Here is a 23993-nt window from a genome sequence, read left to right on the forward strand (position 1 = left end):
TGTTGGAAGGCAGGTCCTCACCAGACATCATCGGCAACGTTGCCTATGGGCACAAACCCACCGTCGCTGGACCAGACAGGACTGGCAAAAAGTGCTCTTCACCGACGAGTCACGGTTGTCTCACCAGGGGTGATGGTCAGATTCGCGTTTATCGTCGAAGGAATGAACATTACACCGAGGCCTGTACTCAGGAGCAGGATCGATTTGGGGATTTTCTGGGGCAGTGTGTCACAGCATCATTGGACTGAGCTTGTTGTCATTACAGGCAATCTCAACGCTGTGCCCTTCCTGCAGGCTCATCCTGACATGACCCTCCAGCATGACAATGCCACCAGCCATACGGCTCATTCTATGTGTGATTTCCTGCAAGACAGGAATGTCAGTGTTCTGCCATGGCCAGCAAAGAGCCCAGATCTCAATCCCATTGAGCAAGTCTGGGACCTGTTGGATCGGAGGATGAGGGCTAGGGCCATTCCCCCCAGAAATGTTCGGGAACTTGCAGGTGCCTTGGTGGAAGAGTGGGGCAACATTGCACATCGCATTGACCCCCTTTGTTCACGGACACATTATTCCATTTCTGTTACATATGTGACACTTGTTCAGTTTGTGTCTCAGTTGTTGAATCTTATGTTCATACAAATATTTACATGTTTAGTTTGCTGAAAATAAACGCAGTTGACAATGAGAGGACATTTCTTTTTTTTTTGCTGAGTTCAGTATCCTATTGAAACTATAAATTGTACATTTGATCAAATCTTACTGGTCACATACACATGGTTAGCAGATGTTGCGAGTGTAGCAAAATGCTTATGCTTGTAGATCTGACAGTTTAGCAGTATCTAACAATTCCACAACAAACCCGAAAACACACAATCTAGTAAAGGAAAGGGATAAGAATATGTAAATGTATGGATAAGCAGTGATGGAGCGGCTAAGATCAATAGATAGCGTAGAATACAGTATATACAGTTGAAGTCGTACGTTTACATATGCCTTAGCCAAATACATTTAAAATCAGTTTTTCACAATTCCTGACATTTCATCCTTGTAAAAATTCCATCTTAGGTCAGTTAGGATCACCACTTTATTTTAAGAATGTTAAATGTCAGAATAATAGTAGAGAGAATTATTTATTTTAGATTCTATTTCTTTCATCACATTCCCAGTGGGTCAGAAGTTTACAAACACTCAATTAGTATTTGGTAGCATTACCTTTAAATTGTTGAACTTGGGTCAAACGTTTTGGGTAGGCTTCCACAAGCTTCCAACAAATAAGTTGGGTGAATTTTGGCCCATTCCTCCTGACAGAGCTGGTGTAACCTGAGTCAGGTTTGTAGGCCTCCTTTGATGGCCACTCCAATACCTTGACTTTGTTGTCTTTAAGCCATTTTGCCACAACTTTGGAAGTATGCTTGGGGTCATTGTCCATTTGGAAGACCCATTTGCGACCAAGCTTTAACTTCCTGACTGATGTCTTGAGATGTTGCTTCAATATATCCATATAATTTTCCTTGCTCATGTTGCCATTTATTTTGTGAAGTGCACCAGTCCCTCCTGCAGCAAAGCACCCCCACAACATGATGCTGCTACCCCCGTGCTTCACGGTTGGAATGGTATTCTTCGGCTTGCAAGCGTCCCCCCTTTCTCCTCCAAACATAACGATGGTCATTATGGCCAAACAGTTCTATTTTTGTTTCATCAGAACAGAGGACATTTCTCCAAAAAGTACAATCTTTGTCCCCATGTGCAGTTGCAAACCGTAGTCTGGCTTTTTTTATGGCTGTTTTGGAGCAGTGGCTTCTTTCTTGCTGAGCGGCTTTCAGGTTATGTCGATATAGGGCTAGTTTTACTGTGGATATAGATACTTTTGGGCCTCTTTCCTCCAGCATCTTCACAAGGTCCTTTGCTGTTGTTCTGGGATTGATTTGCACTTCTCTCACCAAAGTACATTCATCTTTAGGAGACAGAGCGAGTCTCCTTCCTGAGCGGTATGATGGCTGCGTGGTCCCATGGTGTTATACTTGCGTACTATTGTTTGTACAGATGAACATGGTACCTTCAGGCGTTTGGAAATTGCTCCCAAGGATGAACCAGACTTGTGGAGGTCTACAGTATTTATTCTGGGGTCTTGGCTGATTTCTTTCGATTTTCCCATGATGTCAAGCAAAAGTCCTTGAAATACTTCCACAGGTAGACCTACAATTGACTCAAATGATGTCAGAAGCTTCTAAAACCATGCATTACATAATTTTCTGGAATTTTCCAAGCTGTTCAAATGCACAGTCAACTTAGTGTATGTAAACCTCTGACCCACTGGAATTGTGATACAGTGAATTTTAAGTTAAATAATCTGTATGTAAACAATTGTTGGAAAAATTACTTGTGACATGCACGAAATAGATGTCCTAACCAACTTGCAAAAACTATAGTTTGTTAACAAGAAATTTGTGGAGTGGTTGAAAAATTAGTTTTAATGACTCCGACCTAAGTGTATGTAAACTTCCGAATTCTAACTGTACATATGAGATGTATAGTTGAACATAATGCGAGATATGTAAACATTCTTAAAGTGGCATTATTAAAGTGAATAGCGTTCTATTTATTAAAGTGGCCAATGATATCAAGTCTAGGTAGGCAGCCGCCTCTCTGTGGTAGTGATGGATGGAAAAGGAAAAATATGTTTTGCAATGTTATTGCAGTACTATTAGCAGTTAAAGATAATCAGTTATACAGTAATAACTTTTTTGTTTTAATTTAACAACATTGGATTTGTTTATCTTTAAAGACAGTATATACCAAACATTTTGAATATATGAAAGGTAGCTAGACTACCTAATAACAAAAAAACACTAAATTACTCTATCTGTACTCATTCAAAACAACCAATGCATTTTTAGCAACAGAAAAATATTCAGAAGTAATACTGTAATAATATAACATAACATTCTGGACATACAGGAACAAAGACTGTCACACAATTCAATGACGCAGATCTCATGAACATAATGAGAATGAACAGATAAATCAATTTGAAAAACAGGTCATGCATTGTTCTAGTGGAACACATTCCAAGCCAAGTGATTTATATCTGAGTTGGCTACATGGGGATACTGACCATGTGAGCTCCAAGCCCTTTCTAAACTCATGTCTTTGCATGTCCTGCCAAATTTGGTCTCCTTGGCACATCTACAAGTAAAATAATGCTTCCTGACAGTATGTTTGTGCCCTTTCACATGTTTTTGGCTATGTCCCTCTAATAATCACACATTCTGTACTAACCGGTTTCTGGTTAGTACACAGTTGTGCTGTGTTTCAGTGAAACTGCAGCAGGTCGCGATCACTGCGGAGCCACAGTGGGAAGGCCTGTGAGCGCAGCTGCAGCGAGGCCTGCTGGTACGACTGAGCCACCTGCTTGTAGTCCCAGTACGTCTGGAGCTCCTTTCCCCTACAGACACAATCAACAAACACAGAACCCCAGTGGCAGTTACCATGGGATATTAACGTCTTAACAATCACAAGACATTAGATAAATGAACTATAGAATAAGAATGAGTCATTCTATTTATGTGGAATGAACCCTTGTCACTGAGGAAATTAAAGATTTTTTCCAGGGTGTGGAAACATGCCCTAAGGATTCCTGTCCTCTGTGGGCATCGTCTTACATCAGATCATGTCACTCCTAAGCGACACACTGACGTAAGACACACCCCTGGGCTTTTTCCACATTTTGTTGTGTTAGAGCGGGGGCGGAAGGGTGGCCTAGTGGTTATAGCGTTGGACTAGTAACCGGAAGGTTGCAAGTTCAAACCCCCGAGCTGACAAGGTACACATCGGTCGTGCTGCCCCTGAACAGGCAGTTAACCCGCTGTTCCTAGGCCGTCATTGAAAATAAGAATTTGTTCTTAACTGACTTGCCTGGTTAAATAAAGGTAAAAATTAATCAAATTTAAAAAAGAGCCTGAATTTAAAATTGATTAAATTCAGATTTTGTCTTAATAATGGCCTTAACACACAATACCCCATAATGTCAAAGTGGAATTGTTTTTTAATTTATAAAAAGCTGAAATGTATTGAGTCAATAAGTATTCATCATGAAGTGCATTGAGGGACTAGTCAAGGATCACCTCAACCTTACCTGCCACCCTAGACCCACTTCAATTTGCTTACCGCCCCAATAGATCCACAGACAACGTAATCGCCATCACTCTGCCCTATCCCATCTGGACAAGAGGAATATCTACGTAAGAACACTGTTCATTGACTACAGCTCAGCATTCAACACCATAGTACCCTTCAAGCTCATCATTAAGCTTGAGGCCATGGGTCTCAACCCAATCCTGTGCAATTGTGTCTTCGACTTCCTGACAGCCAACCCCATGTGGTGAAGGTAGGAAACATCACCTCCACTTCGCTGATCCTCAACACTGCAGCCCCACAAGAGTGTGTGCTAAGCCCCCTCCTGTACTCCCTTTTCACCCATGCCTCCAACTCAAATCATCAAGTTTGCAGATGACACAACAGTAGTAGGCTTGATTACCAACGATGATGAGAGCCTACAGGGAGATGGTGTGGGCTCGGAGTGTGATGCCTGGAAAACAACCTCTAACTCAAAGTCAACAAAACCAAAAGAGATGATCGTGGACTTCAAGAAACAGTGGAGGGTGCACCCCCCTATCTACATTGAGTGGACCACAGTGGAGAAGGTGGAAAGCTTCAAGTTCCTTGGTGTACACATCACTGACAAACTGAAATAGACCACCCAGACAGAATTTAAAAAATTAATATTTTACCTTTATTTAACTAGGCAAGTCCGTTAAGAACAAATTCTTATTTACAATGATGGCCTAGGAACAGTGGGTTAACTGCATTGATCAGGGGCAGAACAACAGATTTTTACCTTGTCAGCTCAGGGATTCGATCTTGCAACCTTTCGGTTACTAGTCCAACGCCCTAACCACTATGCTACCTGCCGCCTCAGAGTGTGGTGAAGAAGGTGCAACAGAGACTCTTAAACCTCAAGACGCTAAAGAAATTTGGCTTGTCACTTAAAACCCACAAACTTTTACAGATGCACAATTGAAAGCATACGGTCAGGATGTATCACCGCCTGGTACGGCAACTACACTGCTTGCACCTGCAAGGCTCTCCAGAGGCAGGTGCGGTCTGGAGAGTTGTATGGCATTGAAACTTGCCTGGAGGGTTGTTAACGCAGTGTCCAAAGAAGGGACAGAAGTATACAGAATGGTGTCGTCTGCGTAGAGGTCGATCAGAGACTCACCAGCAGCAAGAGCGACATCATTGATGTATACAGAGAAGAGAGTCGGTCCAAGAATTGAAACCTGTGGCACCCCCATAGAGACTGCCAGGGGCCGGACAACAGGCCCTCCGATTTGACACACTGAACTCTATCAGAGAAGTAGTTGGTGAACCAGGCGAGGCAATCATTTGAGAAACCAAAGCCATTGAGTCTGTCGATAAGGATGTGGTGATTGACAGAGTCGAAGGCCTTGGCCAGGTCAATGAATACAGCTGCACAGTATTGTTTCTTATCGATGGAGGTCAAGATATCGTTTAGGACCTTGAGCGTGGCTGAGGTGCACCCATGACCAGCTCTGAAACCAGACTGCATAGCGGAGAAGGTATGGTGGGATTCGAAATGGTCGGTAATCTGTTTGTTGACTTGGCTTTCGAAAGACCTTAGAAAGGTAAGGTAGGATAGATATAGGTCTGTGGCAGTTTGGGTCAAGAGTGTGTCCCCCTTTGAAGAGGGGGATGACCGCAGCTGCTTTCCAATCTTTGGGAATCTTAGACGACACGAGAGGGAGGTTGAACAGGATAGTAATAGGGGTTGCAACAATTTCGGCAGATAATTTTAGAAAGGGTCCAGATTGTCTAGCCCGGCTGATTTGTAGGGGTCCAGATTTTGCCGCTCTTTCAGAACATCAGCTGAATGGATTTGGGAGAATGAGAAATGGGGAAGGCTTGGGCGAGTTGCTGTGGGGCTGCAGTGCTGTTGACCAGGGTAGGGGTAGCCAGGTGGAAAGCATGGCCAGCCATAGAGAATTGCTTGTTGAAATTCTCAATTATAGTGGCTTTATCGGTGGTGAGTTTCCTATCATCAGTGCAATGGGAAGCTGGGAGGAGGTGTTCTTATTCTCCATGGACTTTACAGTGCCCCAGAACTGTTTTGAGCAAATTTCTGCTTGAAAAAGCTGCCCGTGGCTTTTCTAACTGCCTGTGTATATTAGTTTCTAGCTTCCCTGAAAAGTTGCATATCACGGGGGCTGTTCGATGCTAATGCAGAACGCCATAGGATGTTTGTGTTGGTTAAGGGCAGTCAGGTCTGGAGAGAACCAAGGGCTATATATGTTCCTGGTTCTAAATTTCTTGAATGGGGCATGTTAATTTAAGATGGTGAGTAAGGCTTTTTTTTATAACCAGTCATCCTCTACTGATGGGATGAGATCAATATCCTTCCAGGATACCCTGGCCAGGTCGATGAGAAAGGTCTGTGTTGTTCCAGGGAGCGTTTGACAGTGATGAGTGGAGGTCATTTGACCACTGACCCATTACGGATGCAGGCAATGAGGCAGTGATAGCTGAGATCTTGGTTGAAAACGCAGAGGTGTATTTAGAGGGCAAGTTGGTTATGATGATATCTATGAGGGTGCCCGTGTTTACGGCTTTGGGGTGGTACCTGGTAGGTTCATTGATCATTTGTGTAAGATTGAGGGCATCAAGCTTAGATTGTAGGATGTCCAGGGTGTTAAGCATGTTCCAGTTTAGGTCGCCTTGCAGCACGAGCTCTGAAGATAGATGGGGGGGCAATCAGTTCACATATGGTGTGCAGAGCACAGCTGGGGGCAGAGGGTGGTCTATAGCAGGCGGCAATGGTGAGAGACTTGTTTTTGGAGAGGTGGATTTTTAAAAGTAGAAGTTCAAATGGTTTGGGTACAGACCTGGATAGTAAGAACAGAACTCTACAAGCTATCTCTGCAGTAGATTGCAACACCGCCCCCTTTGGCCGTTCTATCTTGTCTGAAAGTGTTGTTGTTAGGGATGGAGATTTCAGAATTTTTGGTGGTCTTCCTAAGCCAGGATTCAGACACGGCTAGAACATCCAGGTTGGCAGAGTGTGCTAAAGCAGTGAATAAAACAAACTTAGGGAGGGGGCTTCTAATGTTAACATGCATGAAACCAAGGCTATTACGGTTACAGAAGTAACCGTAATAGTGGTCCTTCTGTAGCTCAGTTGGTAGAGCATGGCGCTTGTAACGCCAGGGTAGTGGGTTCGATCCCCGGGACCACCCATACGTAGAATGCATGCACACATGACTGTAAGTTGCTTTGGATAAAAGCGTCTGCTAAATGGCATATATTATTATTATATATATTAGAAGTCATCAAAAGTTGAAAGATGCGATTTTATGTGTGGATTAATTGTCGGAATAGAGGAATTCCAGTGATGTGAAGGAGTATGCCATAGTTTTTTGATGCAATACCCACAAGTCTTATAAAGACAGGGAAATTATGTTTATGAGAGGAATTACGTTTTAGCATCCCATTACATGTTGTGCGCCTCAAGGATTATAAAAAGTGCACTAATAGTGATATTCAGAAGATATGTACCGAGCCTGCTTTTCTCCCCAATTTCGTGATATCCAAATTGGTAGTAACAGACTTGTCCCATCGCTGCAACTCCCCTACGGACCCGGGAGAGGCGAAGGTTGAGAGCCATGCATACTTTGAAACCCGACGCTGCCAAGCCGCGTCGGCTCTTCTTTGGCTCTTCTTGACACACTGCTCGCTCAAGAGTCAGCTTGCAGGCACCTGGCCCACCACAAGGAGTCACTAGAGCACAATGAGACAAGAAAATCCTGGCTGGCCAAAACCTCCCCTAACCCAGACAACGCTGGGCCCATTGTGCGCCGCTTCATGGGTCTCCCAGTCACGGCCGGCTGTGACAGAGCCTGTGATCGAACCCGGGTTTGTAGTGACACCTCAAGCACTGCGATGCAGTACCTTAGACCGCTGTGCCACTCGGGAGGCACCCAGCGGTATGGAATTGAAATAGAAAGTATTGCGTCACTAACAAAGTCCGTGAAGTGTCTTTTAAAATCATTCACTTATTTTATCCAGTTAACCAGGTACTTCCAAGATTTTAAAATCACATTGTTTTAAAGTGTGCTTTTTGTCAAATAGAATAAATGACTTGGAGTTTAATTTTCTATGATTGTATTGGCACTAAGATTTTTTGGGCATTATTTTTAACTGGTTCTAGGTTTCAGCTTAATGGTAAGGATATTTTACTTAATAAATCAGGATTTGGATCAGAACAAAGTATACATAAATAATATTTTTATGATGTATGGTAAATATTTTATACATAAATGTAAGTGGGATAAAGAAAAATGTAACTTAAATTGAAATGAGTTAAAAATAAAATAAAAAACGGGAAAGCAAAGCAAACCCTAAATGCCTGTGAATCCTTGGGTATTGTTGTTTAAATGTGCTGTTAATGGATTCTCTCACACACACACACACACACACACACACACACACACACGTTTGATCTAATAGCAAATCATATGCAGGAAATTGAAACCCCTTTTAAATGAATTAATAGAATATTTTTGGCTCTTCACAGACAGCATGCTATCCACTAATCAAACAGAATAAGTGTTTGAGAACAGGATATTTAGAAATTACATTATGATGACGGCATTCATCTATTCTTCTCAGAGGGACAATTACCTTAGAGATTCAGGGAGGTGGGACTTGTCAGTGACAGCCAGCAGTGACAGGAAAGAATGAAATAGTTCCACTTTGCAAATAAGAGACCTGAAAAGACAAAGTCAGGCGTCAATCTGAAGTTCAGGGGACTTAACACAACACATATACCAATGTGATGAGAGGGAGGCAGCCTGTGCATTAAAGGTGCATAATTCTGGGTTAACACATGAAAAGGGAACTGGCCAGATAAAATATTTCTAACTTGTGCCTAAACAACAAACCTATTTGGTTTTTTTTTAAGTACTGGCTGTTACCTTGCTTTTGATGTGCCCAGAGCCTTCTTGGTCACTCCGTGTTTATAGCCATTAGCAGTGACATCTAGTGGCTGATCCGACACAGCGCACCAGCTGATAGCTGAAAACAGGAGAGAACAGTCATGACTCAATGTAGATCAGCAAATGTATCACATAAAAACAGACAAGACCCTTAGGCTGAGAAACCATTTGGTTAGAAATGGCACATGAGGTTAAATGAGATGACAGAGGACAAATAGGGTGAAGAATGAAGAACAAGGTGTCACCTGTTGAGACAGTAGGCAGGTTTCCATTGACCCAGGTTAATTCAACAAAAGCAATATCGCAAAAAAACATTGTAATTGAAACAGCAGCTACAGGAGAACTGGTCTAAAAAAGTATGGAAACTATGATTTTCGAATTAACAATGACTGCCAAATAATTTGAAGGTATGCGGAGCGATATCATCACGTAACTATAAATCAAATGTCACATGCTTCATAAACAACAGGTGTGGATTAACAGTGAAATGCTTCCTTACGGGCCGTTCCCAAAAATTCAGACAAAAAAAATTGAGAAATAATATAAAAATAAAACACGTAATAATAAAAGTAATAGATACACAATCAGTAATGATAACTTATATATACACTGGGTACCAGTGCCAAAACGATGTGCAGGGGTACGAGGTAATTGAGATAGATACAGTGCCTTGCAAAATTATTAATTTCCTTTGACGTTTTTCCTATTTTGTTGCATTACAACCTGTAATTTAAATAGATTATTTGGATTTCATGTAATGTACATACACAAAATAGTCCGAATTGATGAAGTGACATTTTTTTAAATGACTTCTTTCTAAAAATTCAAAAAAATAATATAAAAAACGGAGAAGTGGTGCGTGCATATCTATTCACCCCCTTTGCTATAAAGCCCCTAAATAAGATCTGGCGCAACCAATTACCTTCAGAAGTGACATAATTAGTTAAATAAAGCCCACCTGTGTGCAATCTAAGAGTCACATGATCAGTACGTATGCATGTATGTATGTACACATACATCCATACATACATACATACATACATACATACATACATACATACATACATACATACATACATACATACATACATACATACATACATACCACAGTGAGGCAAAAAAGTATTGAGTCAGCCACCAATTGTGCAAGTTCTCCCATTTAAAAAGATGAGAGAGGCCTGTAATTATCATCATAGGTACTCTTCAACTATGACAGACAAAATTAGAAAAAAAATCCAGAAAATCACATTGTAGCCCCCTTTACTGACTCAAATAGCTGACCAATCAGCCTGTTACCAACCCTTAGTAATCTTCTGGGGGGAAAAAATGGTGTTTGACCAGATACAATGGTATTTTACAGTAAACAAATTGACAACAGCATTTCAGCATGCTTATAGGGAAGGACATTCAACAAGCACAGCACTTACATAAATTACTAATGATAAAAGGATTGTGGGATCTGTCTTGTTAGACTTCAGAGCGGCTTTTGACATTATTGATCATAGTCTGCTGCTGGAAAAACATAGGTGTGTTATGGCTTTACAGCCCCTGCTATACTATGGATAAAGAGTTACCTGTCTAACAGAACAGAGGGTGTTCTTTAATGGAAGCTTCTCCAACATAATCCAGGTAGAATCAGTTATTCCCCAGGGCAGCTGTCTAGGCCCCTTCATTTTTTCAATCGTCACTAACAACATGCCAATGGCTTTGAGTAAAGCCAATGGATCTATGTATACGGATGACTCAACAGCATACATGTCAGATACTACAGTGACTGAAATTATTTGCAACACTTAAAAAGCTGCAGTTAGTTTCAGAGTGGGTGACAAGGTAGTCCTACATATTTCTAACACTACAGGCATTGTATTTGGGACAAATCATTCACTAAACCCTAAACCTCAACTACATCTCATAATAAATCATGTGGAAATTGAGCAAGTTGAGGTGACTAAAACTGCTTGGAGTACCACTAGATTGTAAACTGTCATGGTCAAAACATATTGATGCAGTAGTAGCTAAGATGGGGAGAAGTCTGTCCACAATAAAGCGATTCTCTACTTTCTAAAAACCATTATCAACAAGGCAGGTCCTACAGGCCCTAGTTTTGTTGCACCTTGACTACTGTTCAGTTGTGTGGTCAGGTGCCACAAAAAAGAACGTAAGAAAATTGCAATTGGCTCAAAACAGGGCAGCACGGCTGGCCCTTGGATGTACACAGAGAGCTAATATTAATAATATGCATGTCAATCTCTCCTGGCTCAAAGTGGATGAGAGATTGACTTCATCACTACTAGTATTTATGAAAGGTATTGAAATGCTGAATGCACCGAGCTGTCTGTTTGAACTACTGGCGCACAGCTTGGACACCCATGCATACCCCACAAGACATGCCACAAGAGGTCTCTTCACAGTCCCCAAGTCCAGAACAGACTATGGGAGGCAGACAGTACTACATAGAGCCATGACAACATGGAACTCTATTCCACATCAAGTAACTTAAGCAAGCAGTAAAATTAGATTTAAAAAACAGATATGAATACACCTTATGGATCATCGGGGACTGTGAAGCAACACATAGGCACAGACACATGCATACACACACGCGATAGCATACGCACTACACAAACACATGGATTTTGTACTGTAGATATGTGGTAGTGGTGGAGTAGGGGCCTGAGGGCACACAGTGTGTTGTGAAATCTGTTTGCTAAGGTGCAACCTTTGGTAGGCTGATGGAAGGCTTCACAGAGTCTGCGCTACCTCAAAGCCTAATCAGACATGCCATTGCGCATCATGGTTCTTACAAGCAAAGTAAAATTATAATGAATTCCCTTATGGTAAACGCAGCTCAAATGATATCTAACAACACCATTGGACCAACACCATCGGACATGAAATAATGACACAAAACAGCACAACAAAACAGATAATATTATTTTGCAGGTGCCTTTTCATTTGAAAACACCAGTGGTGTAACTAATGCTTTCTAAAAGCACTGAACAAAAAAGAGAGGTCAAACCAATTCATCGAGGCAACGGGGGCGAGGGGGTTCCAAATACAATCTGTAAACCAAATATAACCCCAATTAGCAATGTTGAAATTGTGTGGTGTGCCTGTGGAATTTTTTATCCACATTCTAGTTTTTTGTTTAGTGTGATGTCATTACATCAAGCTGTTTTAAATTGTCACAAGACCGTTAAATGGAAAGGCACTGTAGCAGGCAATTGTCACATCTATTTTCTAAGCGAAAAACATATTATTTCTAAAAAATAAAATCCCATTTCAATCAAACATATATTTTTCCTCTTTTTTTACATGATATTGTACAACAGCTGATTTTTTTTTAAATTAGTGTTATTTCCTGATAGTTACTGGTTGGAAATATAATCTACACAGGAACTTCTAATCAACAGGTTTGCATGGGCGGGAGTTTCAGCTTTCCATGGTGACATCACCATGCGGTAAATTGGTTAATAGACCAACGACAAAGAGTTCCAAACCTCTCTGCCAATAACAGCTAGTTTTCCCCTCCCCACTCAGACCACTCCCAAAATGTTAGCTATTTTTGCCCATTTTAATGGACATCTACTAGACTAAGGTACTTAATTGTTAAACATAAATCATTTTTTGAAATTGACATTTTTTTTAAAGCCTGCATTGGGCCCTTTAGCTACAGATGGGTAAACACATGTTTTAAATCCCACCTGCGCCACAAGGTGAGACTCTGCCCTTGCCGGGCTGATGATTGTGCTCAGTCTGTGCCTGGCTGTGAGCAAACTCCAGGCTGGACTGCAGGAGCTCTGGAGGCTGCACTTTGTAGCCAGCAGGCAGGGCTGTCACTTCAGAACACCTGTAGAAACACAGAGGAACCAATCAATCACTTCTAGTTATACTAAAATCTGCTTAAACAGGTCACTAATCACTATCTGTTTCCCTACTCTGTCTCACACACACAACCAAACAGAAACATAAAAACACAAATATGGGACAAAAAAAGGCAGTTTGCAAGGCAATATCATTAACAGGTTATAGGCTTTGCTCCTTTACAGTTCACACCACCAGGGCTTAGTGAGCAGCCATGTAACATGATGAGCCACCAGAGATGGTGGTCAACAAAACCACAGCGGGTGGCTCACACAAACAACACATGCCAGCAAAGAGGCCGAACAGGACATTGACGACATGGTGGGAATTTAAAGATTGGTGTCCCTCCCACTCAACTGTAACCCTCTGTATTTACTAACAAACTGTACTCATACCCCAGCTGCCCCACCTCCACATTCAACATCTTTTCTCAACTTTCCATTAATCTTACTCTTTCAGAGTCCTAAACCCTTAAGGGATCCCTCTTTCCATATGTAGTAGCTAGTTCACCTGGTGATCAGAGCTCTCTGCATGGCCTGATGGCTGTATGGACATCTCCCCACCACTATAGCGCTGAAGTAGACTGCCCCCTGTAGGTAATGGGAGAGCAGCGCACCCTGGAAACCTAGCACTGCCCACCTGGCCAGCTTGTCACTACAAGAGAGAGACAGAGTGGGCTCCCCCCTACCAGGCTTCACTCTCAGCAGCCCAGTACTGTGGTACCCTAACCCGGGCTGGAGGGGATCCTCTGGTCCTCCAGGGACACACTTAGCACCTGTCCGGTGTATGTCCTGTAGAGACTGTTCTGTCAAAACATTGTCCCTTTGTTTTATCACCACGTTTGTCAACGCATTCTCCCCCTCCAGCCTTAGACTCTCTGCAGGGGCCTGTGCAGGGCTGTCAGTAAGATTTTCAACCAGGCTCCCACCACACTGTAGCTCATCCTCTGACTTCTCCGGTTCTTCTAATCGAGGATGTTTATTGATCCCATCAGTCTGTGTCTCCGCTCTGCGTTTCAGGTTCACTCTTTCTGCTTTTTCATTGGTTCCATTGGGGATGATCTCATCTGACCTTATTGGTGGGCAGGGTTGGGATTGGCGGTCAATCATCATGGGAATGATGGAGGCATCTCCACCTGGAGACATAACAGCGAAACATACTGAGTAAGCATATCAGCTCTAACAACTTCTAACCATCATAAGGAAACTGGTATGTCAACTATGCATGTATGTATATATAATGCTAGCAAACACATACCTCAGTTGGAAATTGGGGAAAACAAACATTCTTTCCCATTGTAATTGTTACTTACTTGTTAGCACTGTCGGGACTAGAAGCACAAGCATTTCGCGACACTCACATTAACATCTGCTAACCATGTATGTTACCACGTGAAAGAGCTATCTTACTACCTCAATACTAAAGTTATAGACCTATCGCATTTAGCTCACGTCTTCCATCTAAATAACACTGATTAACGCTAAAGTAACCAAATTAACATGTCTGCCAGCTGTTGGTAGCTAACTGCTGGTGCTGTCATACTGTTGATCAGGGATATTCAACTCTCACCCTACGAGGTCCGGCGCCTGCTGGTTTTCTGTTGTACTTGATACTCTATTGTACCCCCACCTGGAATATTGTTTCATCTGCTGCTGGCTCGATAATGTTCACTCATAACATGTAATTGATTAAATTACATTTTATTCCCAGGGTTAAATCCCTGATTAGAGGGGAACAATGAAAAAAAGCAGTAGAACTGGCTTCGAGGTCCAGAATCTAGTTTGAGAGCTATAGATAGTACAAGCCTATTGGAAAAGAGTAGATTTGGTCACAATGGAGGTCAATGTTTTTGTAAAGAGCCCTGTGGCCAAAATATTGTGTCTATGTAGATGTCGGGCTAAACAGAGATGCGTCAGCCATGTATTCAATCATAGATCTGGTGGCATTTCGGAGAAAGGAGCCAGGTTCTCTTTTTTGAGGGGTGGATTGTGGATTTTGCTCAATGGGACAAGTGCATTTCTGGAGCTTGCCGCATGAGTTGTGTTTAAGAAGCCGCTGGCTGTCTGCACTTGGGCTCTCTGTGTGTGGATGGTGTCTGTGGCGCCGGGGGAGCTAGTTAGTTGTCTGTTTCCTTTCTAGCTGGCAAAATAAGTGAGCTAGATTTTGAATGTGTACTGCCATTCGTTGATAACATATCCAAATTTGTCACTGGTATGGGCTAGTAAATATCCTAAAGCTGGCCATCTAGACAGATAGCCGCAAGCTAAAACCAGGGAGATAATTCACTTTGTTTCATCTGCTGCTGGCTCGATAATGTTCACTCATAACATGTAATTGATTCAATTACATTTTATTCTATAAAGATTGTAATTGTGTCAATATGTTGTGAATATTGTCAAAATCCTCACAGCCGTTTCCCATACTAAAACGTGAAGTACAATTTGGTGCGCACCAGTTTACCATGTACAGTATGCTTCGGTAAGCTCACTGTGTGAGTCATCAAAATTGCGATCTTGCGTTTGGGCCTTTCTGGCAGTCTTTGTGGTTTTTATATGCGTGTAGCATGAATTGTCAAGTAACAAATCATTTTTCAAGCTAGAACCCATGTATACTAGTTATTATAAACTGAGTAGTTTGAGCCCTAAATGCTGATTGGCTGAAAGCCGTGGTGTATTTTGGGCTCCCGAGTAGCCTCTAAGGCACTGCATCTCAGTGATAGAGGTATCACTACAGACACCCTGGTTCGAATCCAGGATGTATCACAATCGGCCGTGATTGGGAGTCCCATAGGGCAGCGCACAATTGGCCCAGCGTCACCAGGGTTTGGCCGTCATTGTAAATAAGAATTTGTTCTTAACTGACTTGTCTATTTAAATAAAGGTTCAATATCAGACCATATACCACAGGTATGATTTGTAACGTTTTACTGTTCTAATTACTTTTGGTAACCAGTGTATAATAGCAATAAGGCACCTTGGGGGTTTGTGGTATATGTCCAATGTACCACGGCTAATGGCTGTTTCCAGGTATATGTCCAATGTACCACGGCTAATGGCTGTTTCCAGGCACAGGGAGGAGGTGAGGGTCCTCGGAGTGTGGTGTCAGGAAAATAACCTCACACTCAACGTCAACAAAACTAAGGAGGTGATTGTGGACTTCAGGAAACAGCAGAGGGAACACCCCCCTATCCACATCGATGGAACAGTAGTGGAGAGGGTAGTAAGTTTTAAGTTCCTCGGCATACACATCACAGACAAACTGAATTGGTCCACTCACACAGACAGCATCGTGAAGAAGGCGCAGCAGCGCCTCTTCAACCTCAGGAGGCTGAAGAAATTCGGCTTGTCACCAAAAGCACTCACAAACTTCTACAGATGCACAATCGAGAGCATCCTGGCGGGCTGTATCACCGCCTGGTACAGCAACTGCTCCGCCCACAACCGTAAGGCTCTCCAGAGGGTAGTGAGGTCTGCACAACGCATCACTGGGGGCAAACTACCTGCCCTCCAGGACACCTACACCACCCAATGTTACAGGAAGGCCATAAAGATCATCAAGGACAACAACCACCCGAGCCACTGCCTGTTCACCCCGCTATCATCCAGAAGGCGAGGTCAGTACAAGTGCATCAAAGCTGGGGCCGAGAGACTGAAAAACAGCTTCTATCTCAAGGCCATCAGACTGTTAAACAGCCACCACTAACATTGAGTGGCTGCTGCCAACACACTGACTCAACTCCAGCCACTTTAATAATGGGAATTGATGGGAAATTATGTCAAATATATCACTAGCCACTTTAAACAAAGCTACCTAATATAATTGTTACATACCCTACATTATTCATCTCATATGTGTATGTATATACTGTACTCTATATCACATATGTCAGAGTCAAGGCCCGCGGGCCACATCCGGCCCGCGAGAAGGTTTTTTACGGCCCCTGGGATGATCTTGATTTGTTATTAGAACCGTCCCGCAGACCGCAGCAAGCCGGCAGCCCGCAGATCTTTTACACGCACCAATACTACATTTCCCACAATGCAACGGTGACGCACCGAGCAGTAGGCTGCTTCATTTCAATATTTATTGGCACAGCAGTTGTCAGCATCACAGTAAAATTAACTTTCAGATACCCATCAAAAATGGCAAAACGGAAGGTGGACACTGAGAACCGGGGGTTTCAAACAAGGTGGGAGTCGGAGTATTTGTTCACGGAGGTAGCTGGAAAACCTGTGTCTTCTGTGTGGAGAAAGTGTGGCGGTACTGAAAGAGTATAATCTGAGACGACATTATGAAACGAAACACGCGGACAAAAACAAGAATATGGACATGGAACAAAGGCTACAAAAGGCAGAGGAATTAAAACGAGGCCTCAAATCTCGACAGGCTCTGTTCAAAAAAGCCAAATCACAAGGCCAGGCTGCTGTCAAGGCCAGTTTTATTTTGGCAGAAGAGATCGCTAAATCAGCCCGGCCATTTACGGAGGGGGATTTCATCAAAAACTGCATGATTAAAGTTTGTGACGAAGTTTGCCCAGAAAAAGGCAACTCTTTTTAAATGTGAGTCTGAGCAGAAACACCATTGCCGAGAGAGTAGACCAGTTGTCCATCAATCTAAAAGAGCAGCTTGTGAAAAAGGGAAAAGATTTCATTGCATATTCCTTGGCTGTGGATGAGAGCACCGACATTTCTGACATTGCCCAGTTGTCAATTTTCATCCGCGGAGTGGACTCCAGCCTAAGCGTGACAGAGGAGTTTTTGGCTTTACGTCCTATGCATGGCACAACTACGGGGCATGATTTGTATGAAGAGGTGTCAAGATGTGTAAATGAGATGGAGCTGCCTTGGGAAAAACTCGTGGGTTTGACAACCGACGGAGCACCTGCGATGTGTGGACACAGGAGCGGACTGGTGACGAAGATGATGTAAATGTATGAAGATGATGTAAATGTAAATGTAATGTTAAATGAAGATACGGGAAAAGATGCAAGAGGAAAACGCGACAGGTGAGCTGACAGCTTATCATTGTATCATACACCAGGAAGCGTTGTGCGGTAAAGCCTTGAAAATGGAGCATGTAATGAGCATCATCACGCGCACAGTTAACTTTATCAGAGCCAAAGGTTTGAATCACCGCCAGTTCAAGGCATTTCTGACGGAGTTAGAAACGGAGCATGGTGATTTGCCTTATCACACAGAGGTGCGATGGCTAAGCCAGGGAAAGGTGCTTCAAAGATGTTTCGAGCTTCGTGAGGAGATTTGTCTGTTCTTGGACAGCAAAGGGAAAGACACAACACAACTCCGAGACGAAATGTTTCTGTGTGAAATGGCTTTTCTGTGTGACATTACGAGTCATCTGAATGCAATGAACTTGCAGCTGCAGGGTCGGGATCGTGTCATCTCTGATATGTACAGTACAGTGAAGGCATTTAAAACCAAACTGACTCTGTGGGAGACGCAGATGCGGAAAGAAAATTTGAGCCACTTTCCCAGCTGCCAGACCATGAAAGAGAAGCTCTCTACCAGTGCGTTCCCGAGCGCACAGTTGGCTGATAAAATAGGTATGCTTGCCGCTGACTTTCGACGCGCCGATTTGCTGACTTTGAAGCACAAAAAAGCAGGTTGGAACTGCTCGGTAACCCATTTGCTGTTGACGTGGAAAGCTCACCACCAAACCTCCAAATGGAGTTGATTGACCTCCAATGCAATGATGCACTGAGGGCAAAATATGCGGCAGTGGGTGCTGCGGAGTTCGCCCGTTTCCTCCCGACACAATGCCCCAGCTGCGCATCCAGGCTGCTCAAACGTTGTCTATGTTTGGCAGCACATACCTGTGTGAACAACTGTTTTCTTTGATGAACTTGAACAAAACATCACACAGAAGTCGACTTACTGCTGAACACCTCCACTCAATTCTGAGGATTTCCTCAGCTCAGAGCCTTACCCCGAACATTGATGAACTTGTGGAAAAGATGGGACACCACCAAGTATCACCCTCAACCTCAAACAAGTGAACATTACTGTGCAATCACATATTTAGAGTTTTTACTCAGTTCAAGTTTAAAAGTTAAAGTTTAATATTTGTTTTCACTGCATGTTACTTCTCCTTAAACAAAGTGTTGTTTTTGATTAATAGATTTTTGCACTTTATTTTATTGTATTTCAATCCAATTATATTTTAAAAATATTTCAGTTGAGTGGATGATAGAAAATTGCTATTATTGTTTTTTTCTTTGAAGTAAATTTAGCCCACTTTTGCTAAAATAGAAAATATAGGCTACTGATGGTGCCTTGAATACCGGTTTCTTTCATTTAATGTTCATGTTATGGGGATTTTTATATAAAGGAAATTTGTCTTTTGTGTCTGTTGAAAATTAAAGATTACTGACAGAGCCATAAGAAAATATTGCTTTATTTATCTGATCATATTGGAATATATTTGTTAGGTTTTCAGTAGGTTCAATTAGGTTCACTAGACTATATGCGTCATTTAAAAAATTTTCAATGAACATTCGAACAGTCCGGCCCTCGGCTTGTAGCTAAATTTTTTATTTGGCCCTCCGTCCATTTGACTTTGACACCCCTGCTCTATATCATCTACTGCATCTTTATGTAATACATGTATCACTAGCCACTTTAACTATGCCACTTTGTTTACATACTCATCTCATATGTATATACTGTACTCGATACCATCTACTGTATCTTGCCTATGCCGCTCTGTACCATCACTCATTCATATATCTTTATGTACATATTCTTTATCCCCTTACACTTGTGTGTATGAGACAGTAGTTTTGGAATTGTTAGTTAGATTACTTGTTGGTTATTACTGCATTGTCGGAACTAGAAGCACAAGCATTTCGCTACACTCACATTAACATCTGCTAACCATGTGTATGTGACAAATACAATTTGATTTGATTTGATTTTTGACCATAAGGCCTATAGTTCTCATGAACAACAAAATGTCAAACAACCAAACTCACATGGTGTGTGACTTGTGAAGAACAGGAAAGACACCCCTGACTGCACCTTCCACTTTCCCATCTCCTCTCCCTGACAGAACACAGCGCTGCCTTGCCCACATACTGCCATCCGCAGCTGCTCAGTCAGATACCTGCACAAACAAAGTAGGCTTATGTTATTATGGGTAAAACATACATACACACAAACAAATGTCACCAACAGGTCTTGCTCTCATGCATGACACACTCTCACCTAATGCAACCCCTCCTGGCAATGACTTCTGCATGGCTGTCATTGAGCACATCTCCTGATTGGAAGAGAAAGTGAGTGAGCCACTACCTGTCTATGCCGTGTGTGTGTGTGTGTGTGTGTGTGTGTGTGTGTGTGTGTGTGTGTGTGTGTGTGTGTGTGTGTGTGTGTGTGTGTGTGTGTGTGTGTGTGTGTGTGTGTGTGTGTGTGTGTGTGGGGGGCTGTGTAGGTATACCAACCCTTTGAGCTCATGGCTGAGCGCCCAATACACTTTGTGCCAGTTCCCAATGACACTACCTCCTCCTCAACTGTGAAGGAGATAAAACAGCCTTCGTTGTACTGACATTCACTCTGGTAGAAAATCAAGTACAATATTTGTATTAACATGAACTGAAGGGGATGACGCAAAGCTAACGACATGCATTTATATTTCACCTTTCTCTTGATTCGGGGACACTGAACACTTTACTACAGCGGCCAAAAGCGTCCACTCTCTGCCCGGCTCGGGCTTTCCTCTCTTGGGCAACTCGCTGAAGCGCTGGTAGCACAGTTTGGAAATCTCATCGGCGGTCCACATATTGCAGCGAGTTTTAAACAAACTAGCTATCTGGTTAACTATGGTGGCAGCAGCCTGTTCTGAAGGTACGTAAAGTGAATAAAAAACGGTTATTCGTAGTCTCTCTTATATATGTATTTCAACGATACAGCCAATATTCATTGCATTACACATATTCTTATTTGCACACAAGACATGCTCCGTGTGAAGCAGGCAAGAATAGCTAATCACTTCCAGGTCACGGATATATGGAATCCTTCAGAATAAGAGTCCAATCCTGTATACTTTGTAAATGAATAATTAGGGCGAAAATGTGTACAGTTATCGATAGACCTGTAGTTATCATACAAATAATTTTAAGTATTTCTACAAGGTATGTGATTCATTTGCTTATTTTTTCAAGCCTAAATGGTCAATGATGTTTTTTGTGTATATACTTCTATAATTTATTGGACTCTACACAATTTCCTGCACATTGTATTGCAGTAAAAATGGGGTCCATTCTACTCAAGAGCACTTCTATTTTCCAAATCCAGAGTTTACACCCCAAGGAGAGACTGCTCATTTTGTGGCCCTTAAAGAGTGGCCAATTGTTTTTTCATATTATTCATACCCCTTGACTTATTTAAAAATGGTGTTGTGTTACAGAAATAAATCAAATCAAATTGTATTTGTCACATACACATGGTTAGCAGATGTTAATGCGAGTGTAGCGAAATGCTTGTGCTTCTAGTTCCGACAATGCAGTAATAACCAACAAGTAATCTAACTAACAATTCCTAAACTACTGTCTTATACACAGTGTAAGGGGATAAAGAATATGTACATAAGAATATATGAATGAGTGATGGTACAGAGCAGCATAGGCAAGATAAGTATTCACATCCGTTTGCTTGACTCTCCAAATTGACCTCAGGTGCATCCAATTTTCTTTAGTCATCCTTGAGATGTCACAACAACTTGATTTAGAAAGAAACACCTATCTATATAAGGTCTCACAGTTGACAGTGCATGTCTGAGCAGGAACTATACCATGAAGTCCAAATAACAGTCTGTAGAACTCTTAGATAGAATTGTGATGAGGCTTATATCTGCAGAAAGGTATAAAACTATTTATAGAGTGTTGAATGTTTCCAAGAGCACCATATTCTCCAGGAACCCACTGACCACTCTGACAGAACTACAGTTCCTTGGCTGAGATTGTAGAACCTGCCAGGAGACCAGTCTCTACAACACTTGTCAGGTGTGTGTACGGGAGGCGAAGTCAGGTGCAGGAGAGCAGAGTATAATAAACAGGCGCACTTTAATTCCGGTCCAAAAATGACAGCACATAAGAACAATAACGTGCCAAAAACACGGAACATGGCAAAAGTATAGCGCCTGACAAAATCCACATAACAATAAACAATTACACACAAAGACATGGTGGGGAACAGAGGACTAAATACATGCAATAATTATAGAATGAAAACCAGGTGTGTAATGTAACAAGACAAAACAAATGGATATATGAGAAATGGAGTGGCGATGGCCAGAAAGCCGGTGACGTCGATCGCCGATTTCCGCCCGAACAATGATAGGAGCCGACTTCGGTGGAAGTCGTGACAGCACTTCACTAACCTGGGCTTTATGGGAGTGTGGTCAGACTGAAGCCACTCCCGAGAAAAAGGCACATAATAGCACACCTGGAGATTCAGTGCAAACGACCTGACTGGGGCAAAGATTTCAATTCCATCAGGACAATAACCCAAAGCATACAGCCAAAGCAACGCTAGAATGGCTTCAGAACAAGAATGTGAAATTCCTTGAGTGGCCCAACCAAATCCCATAACAAAATATGTTCAAAGACTTGAAGATTGCTGTTCACTGCACTCCCATCTAATTTAACAGAGCTTGATAAAGGGAGAAAATCCCTAAATCCAGATGTGCAAAGCTGATACAGACATACCCAAGACGACTCAAAGCTGTAATTTCCGCCAAAGGTGCTTCTACAAAGTATTGACTCAGGTGTGAATACTTATGTAAATTAGATATTTCTGTATTTCATTTTCAATAAATGATCAAACATTTCAAAAAACATATTTTCACTTTGTCATTATGGAGTATTGTGTGTAGATGGGTGAATAAAAAATATTTAAAAAAATTTAATTCAGGCTGTAACACAAAATGTGGAATAAGTCACTCTACATATTGTGTTGTACATAATTTCCTCTACTTTGTGGCGCAGTAAAATGGGTCTATTCAACTCAGGAGCACTTCTTGTTTCCAAATCCACAGAGTTTACACCCCGAGGAGTGTCACTACTCATTTTCAATATGAAAAACGTGTAGGCTGATTGGCCACTCTTTTTAAGGGCCTCAATATGAGTAGTGACAGTCCTTGGGGTGTAAACTGTGGATTTGGAAACTAAAAGTGCTCGAGTAGAATGGATCCGCCCTTTTACTGTGACACTGCATACAGGCAATTATGTATGGTGCAATATGTATGTCCAACATGAAAAACGTACTGCATTTAATCTGATTGGTCACTCTTTAACGGCAGAAAATGTATCAACGATGCTGCTGGGTGTGTAAATTCTGTGGATGCATTGCATCTTTTGGATTTGCTCCTGAGTAGAATGGACCACCATTTTACTGTGACACAATTACAGCAAATTGTTTACGGTGCAATATATTATAATAATACTGTATATGCCATTGAGCAGAAGCTTTCATCCGAAGCAATTTACAGTCATGCGTCCAGGGAATCAAACCCACTGTCCTGGCGTTGCTTCTGGTGGAGCTGGGGAACAATAATATGTTAAGTGCGAGAAAGAAGGGGAAGAAAGGGGGTAGAAGAAAAAGGAGGAAGAAATGAGGAAAAGCATTTAAAAAATGCTATTGAGGCTTCTTCATAATATGTGTTTATTATTCATTATGATAAGCTGAAAAACAATGACAATTATGTTTTTGCTATGTTCGAGGAAGGGGAAGAATGGACATAAAGGTCCTCAGTTCCTATCCTGACTTGGCCAGAAATAACATTTCTAAACAACCACTATAGGCTCCAAAAGTGTCCTTTTTCACATTGGTGAATTTCAGATCACCTGAGTTAATGGAACGATTATGGTAGCATAATCATAACATATAGAAGTGTGGTTTTAATGAGATGAGTTTATTACTGTACTATACTCCCGTTACCTTGTTTATGCAATTAGTATCTTAAATGATCTGTTGCGGTTTCTTGTGGACTGCATATTTTCCTGATATACAGTGCATTTGGAAAGTATTCACACACCTTGACTTTTTC

General features: G+C 42.0%; 1 protein-coding gene across 2 annotated transcripts; it reads right to left on the reverse strand.

Moving 5' to 3' along the window:
- Positions 1-2522: 2522 nt before the first annotated feature.
- adat1 (adenosine deaminase tRNA specific 1) lies at positions 2523-20914 on the reverse strand. 2 transcript variants are annotated; one of them, XM_046318912.1, is made up of 9 exons: positions 20585-20914; positions 20389-20457; positions 20153-20207; positions 19921-20051; positions 13572-14067; positions 12773-12918; positions 9048-9147; positions 8755-8841; positions 2523-3445 (listed from the first exon to the last, which is right to left on the reverse strand). In XM_046318912.1, exons 1-9 carry the CDS (start codon positions 20724-20726, stop codon positions 3313-3315), a joined length of 1359 nt encoding a protein of 452 aa, XP_046174868.1. In that variant the 5' UTR covers positions 20727-20914; the 3' UTR covers positions 2523-3312. The 2 variants fall into 2 exon arrangements, with proteins under 2 accessions (XP_046174868.1, XP_046174798.1); XM_046318842.1 differs by having other exon boundaries at positions 2525-3445; positions 13443-14067.
- Between the last annotated feature and the right edge of the window lie 3079 nt (positions 20915-23993).

The sequence above is a fragment of the Oncorhynchus gorbuscha genome, linkage group LG01, assembly GCF_021184085.1.
Source record: "Oncorhynchus gorbuscha isolate QuinsamMale2020 ecotype Even-year linkage group LG01, OgorEven_v1.0, whole genome shotgun sequence".
NCBI lineage: Eukaryota > Metazoa > Chordata > Actinopteri > Salmoniformes > Salmonidae > Oncorhynchus > Oncorhynchus gorbuscha.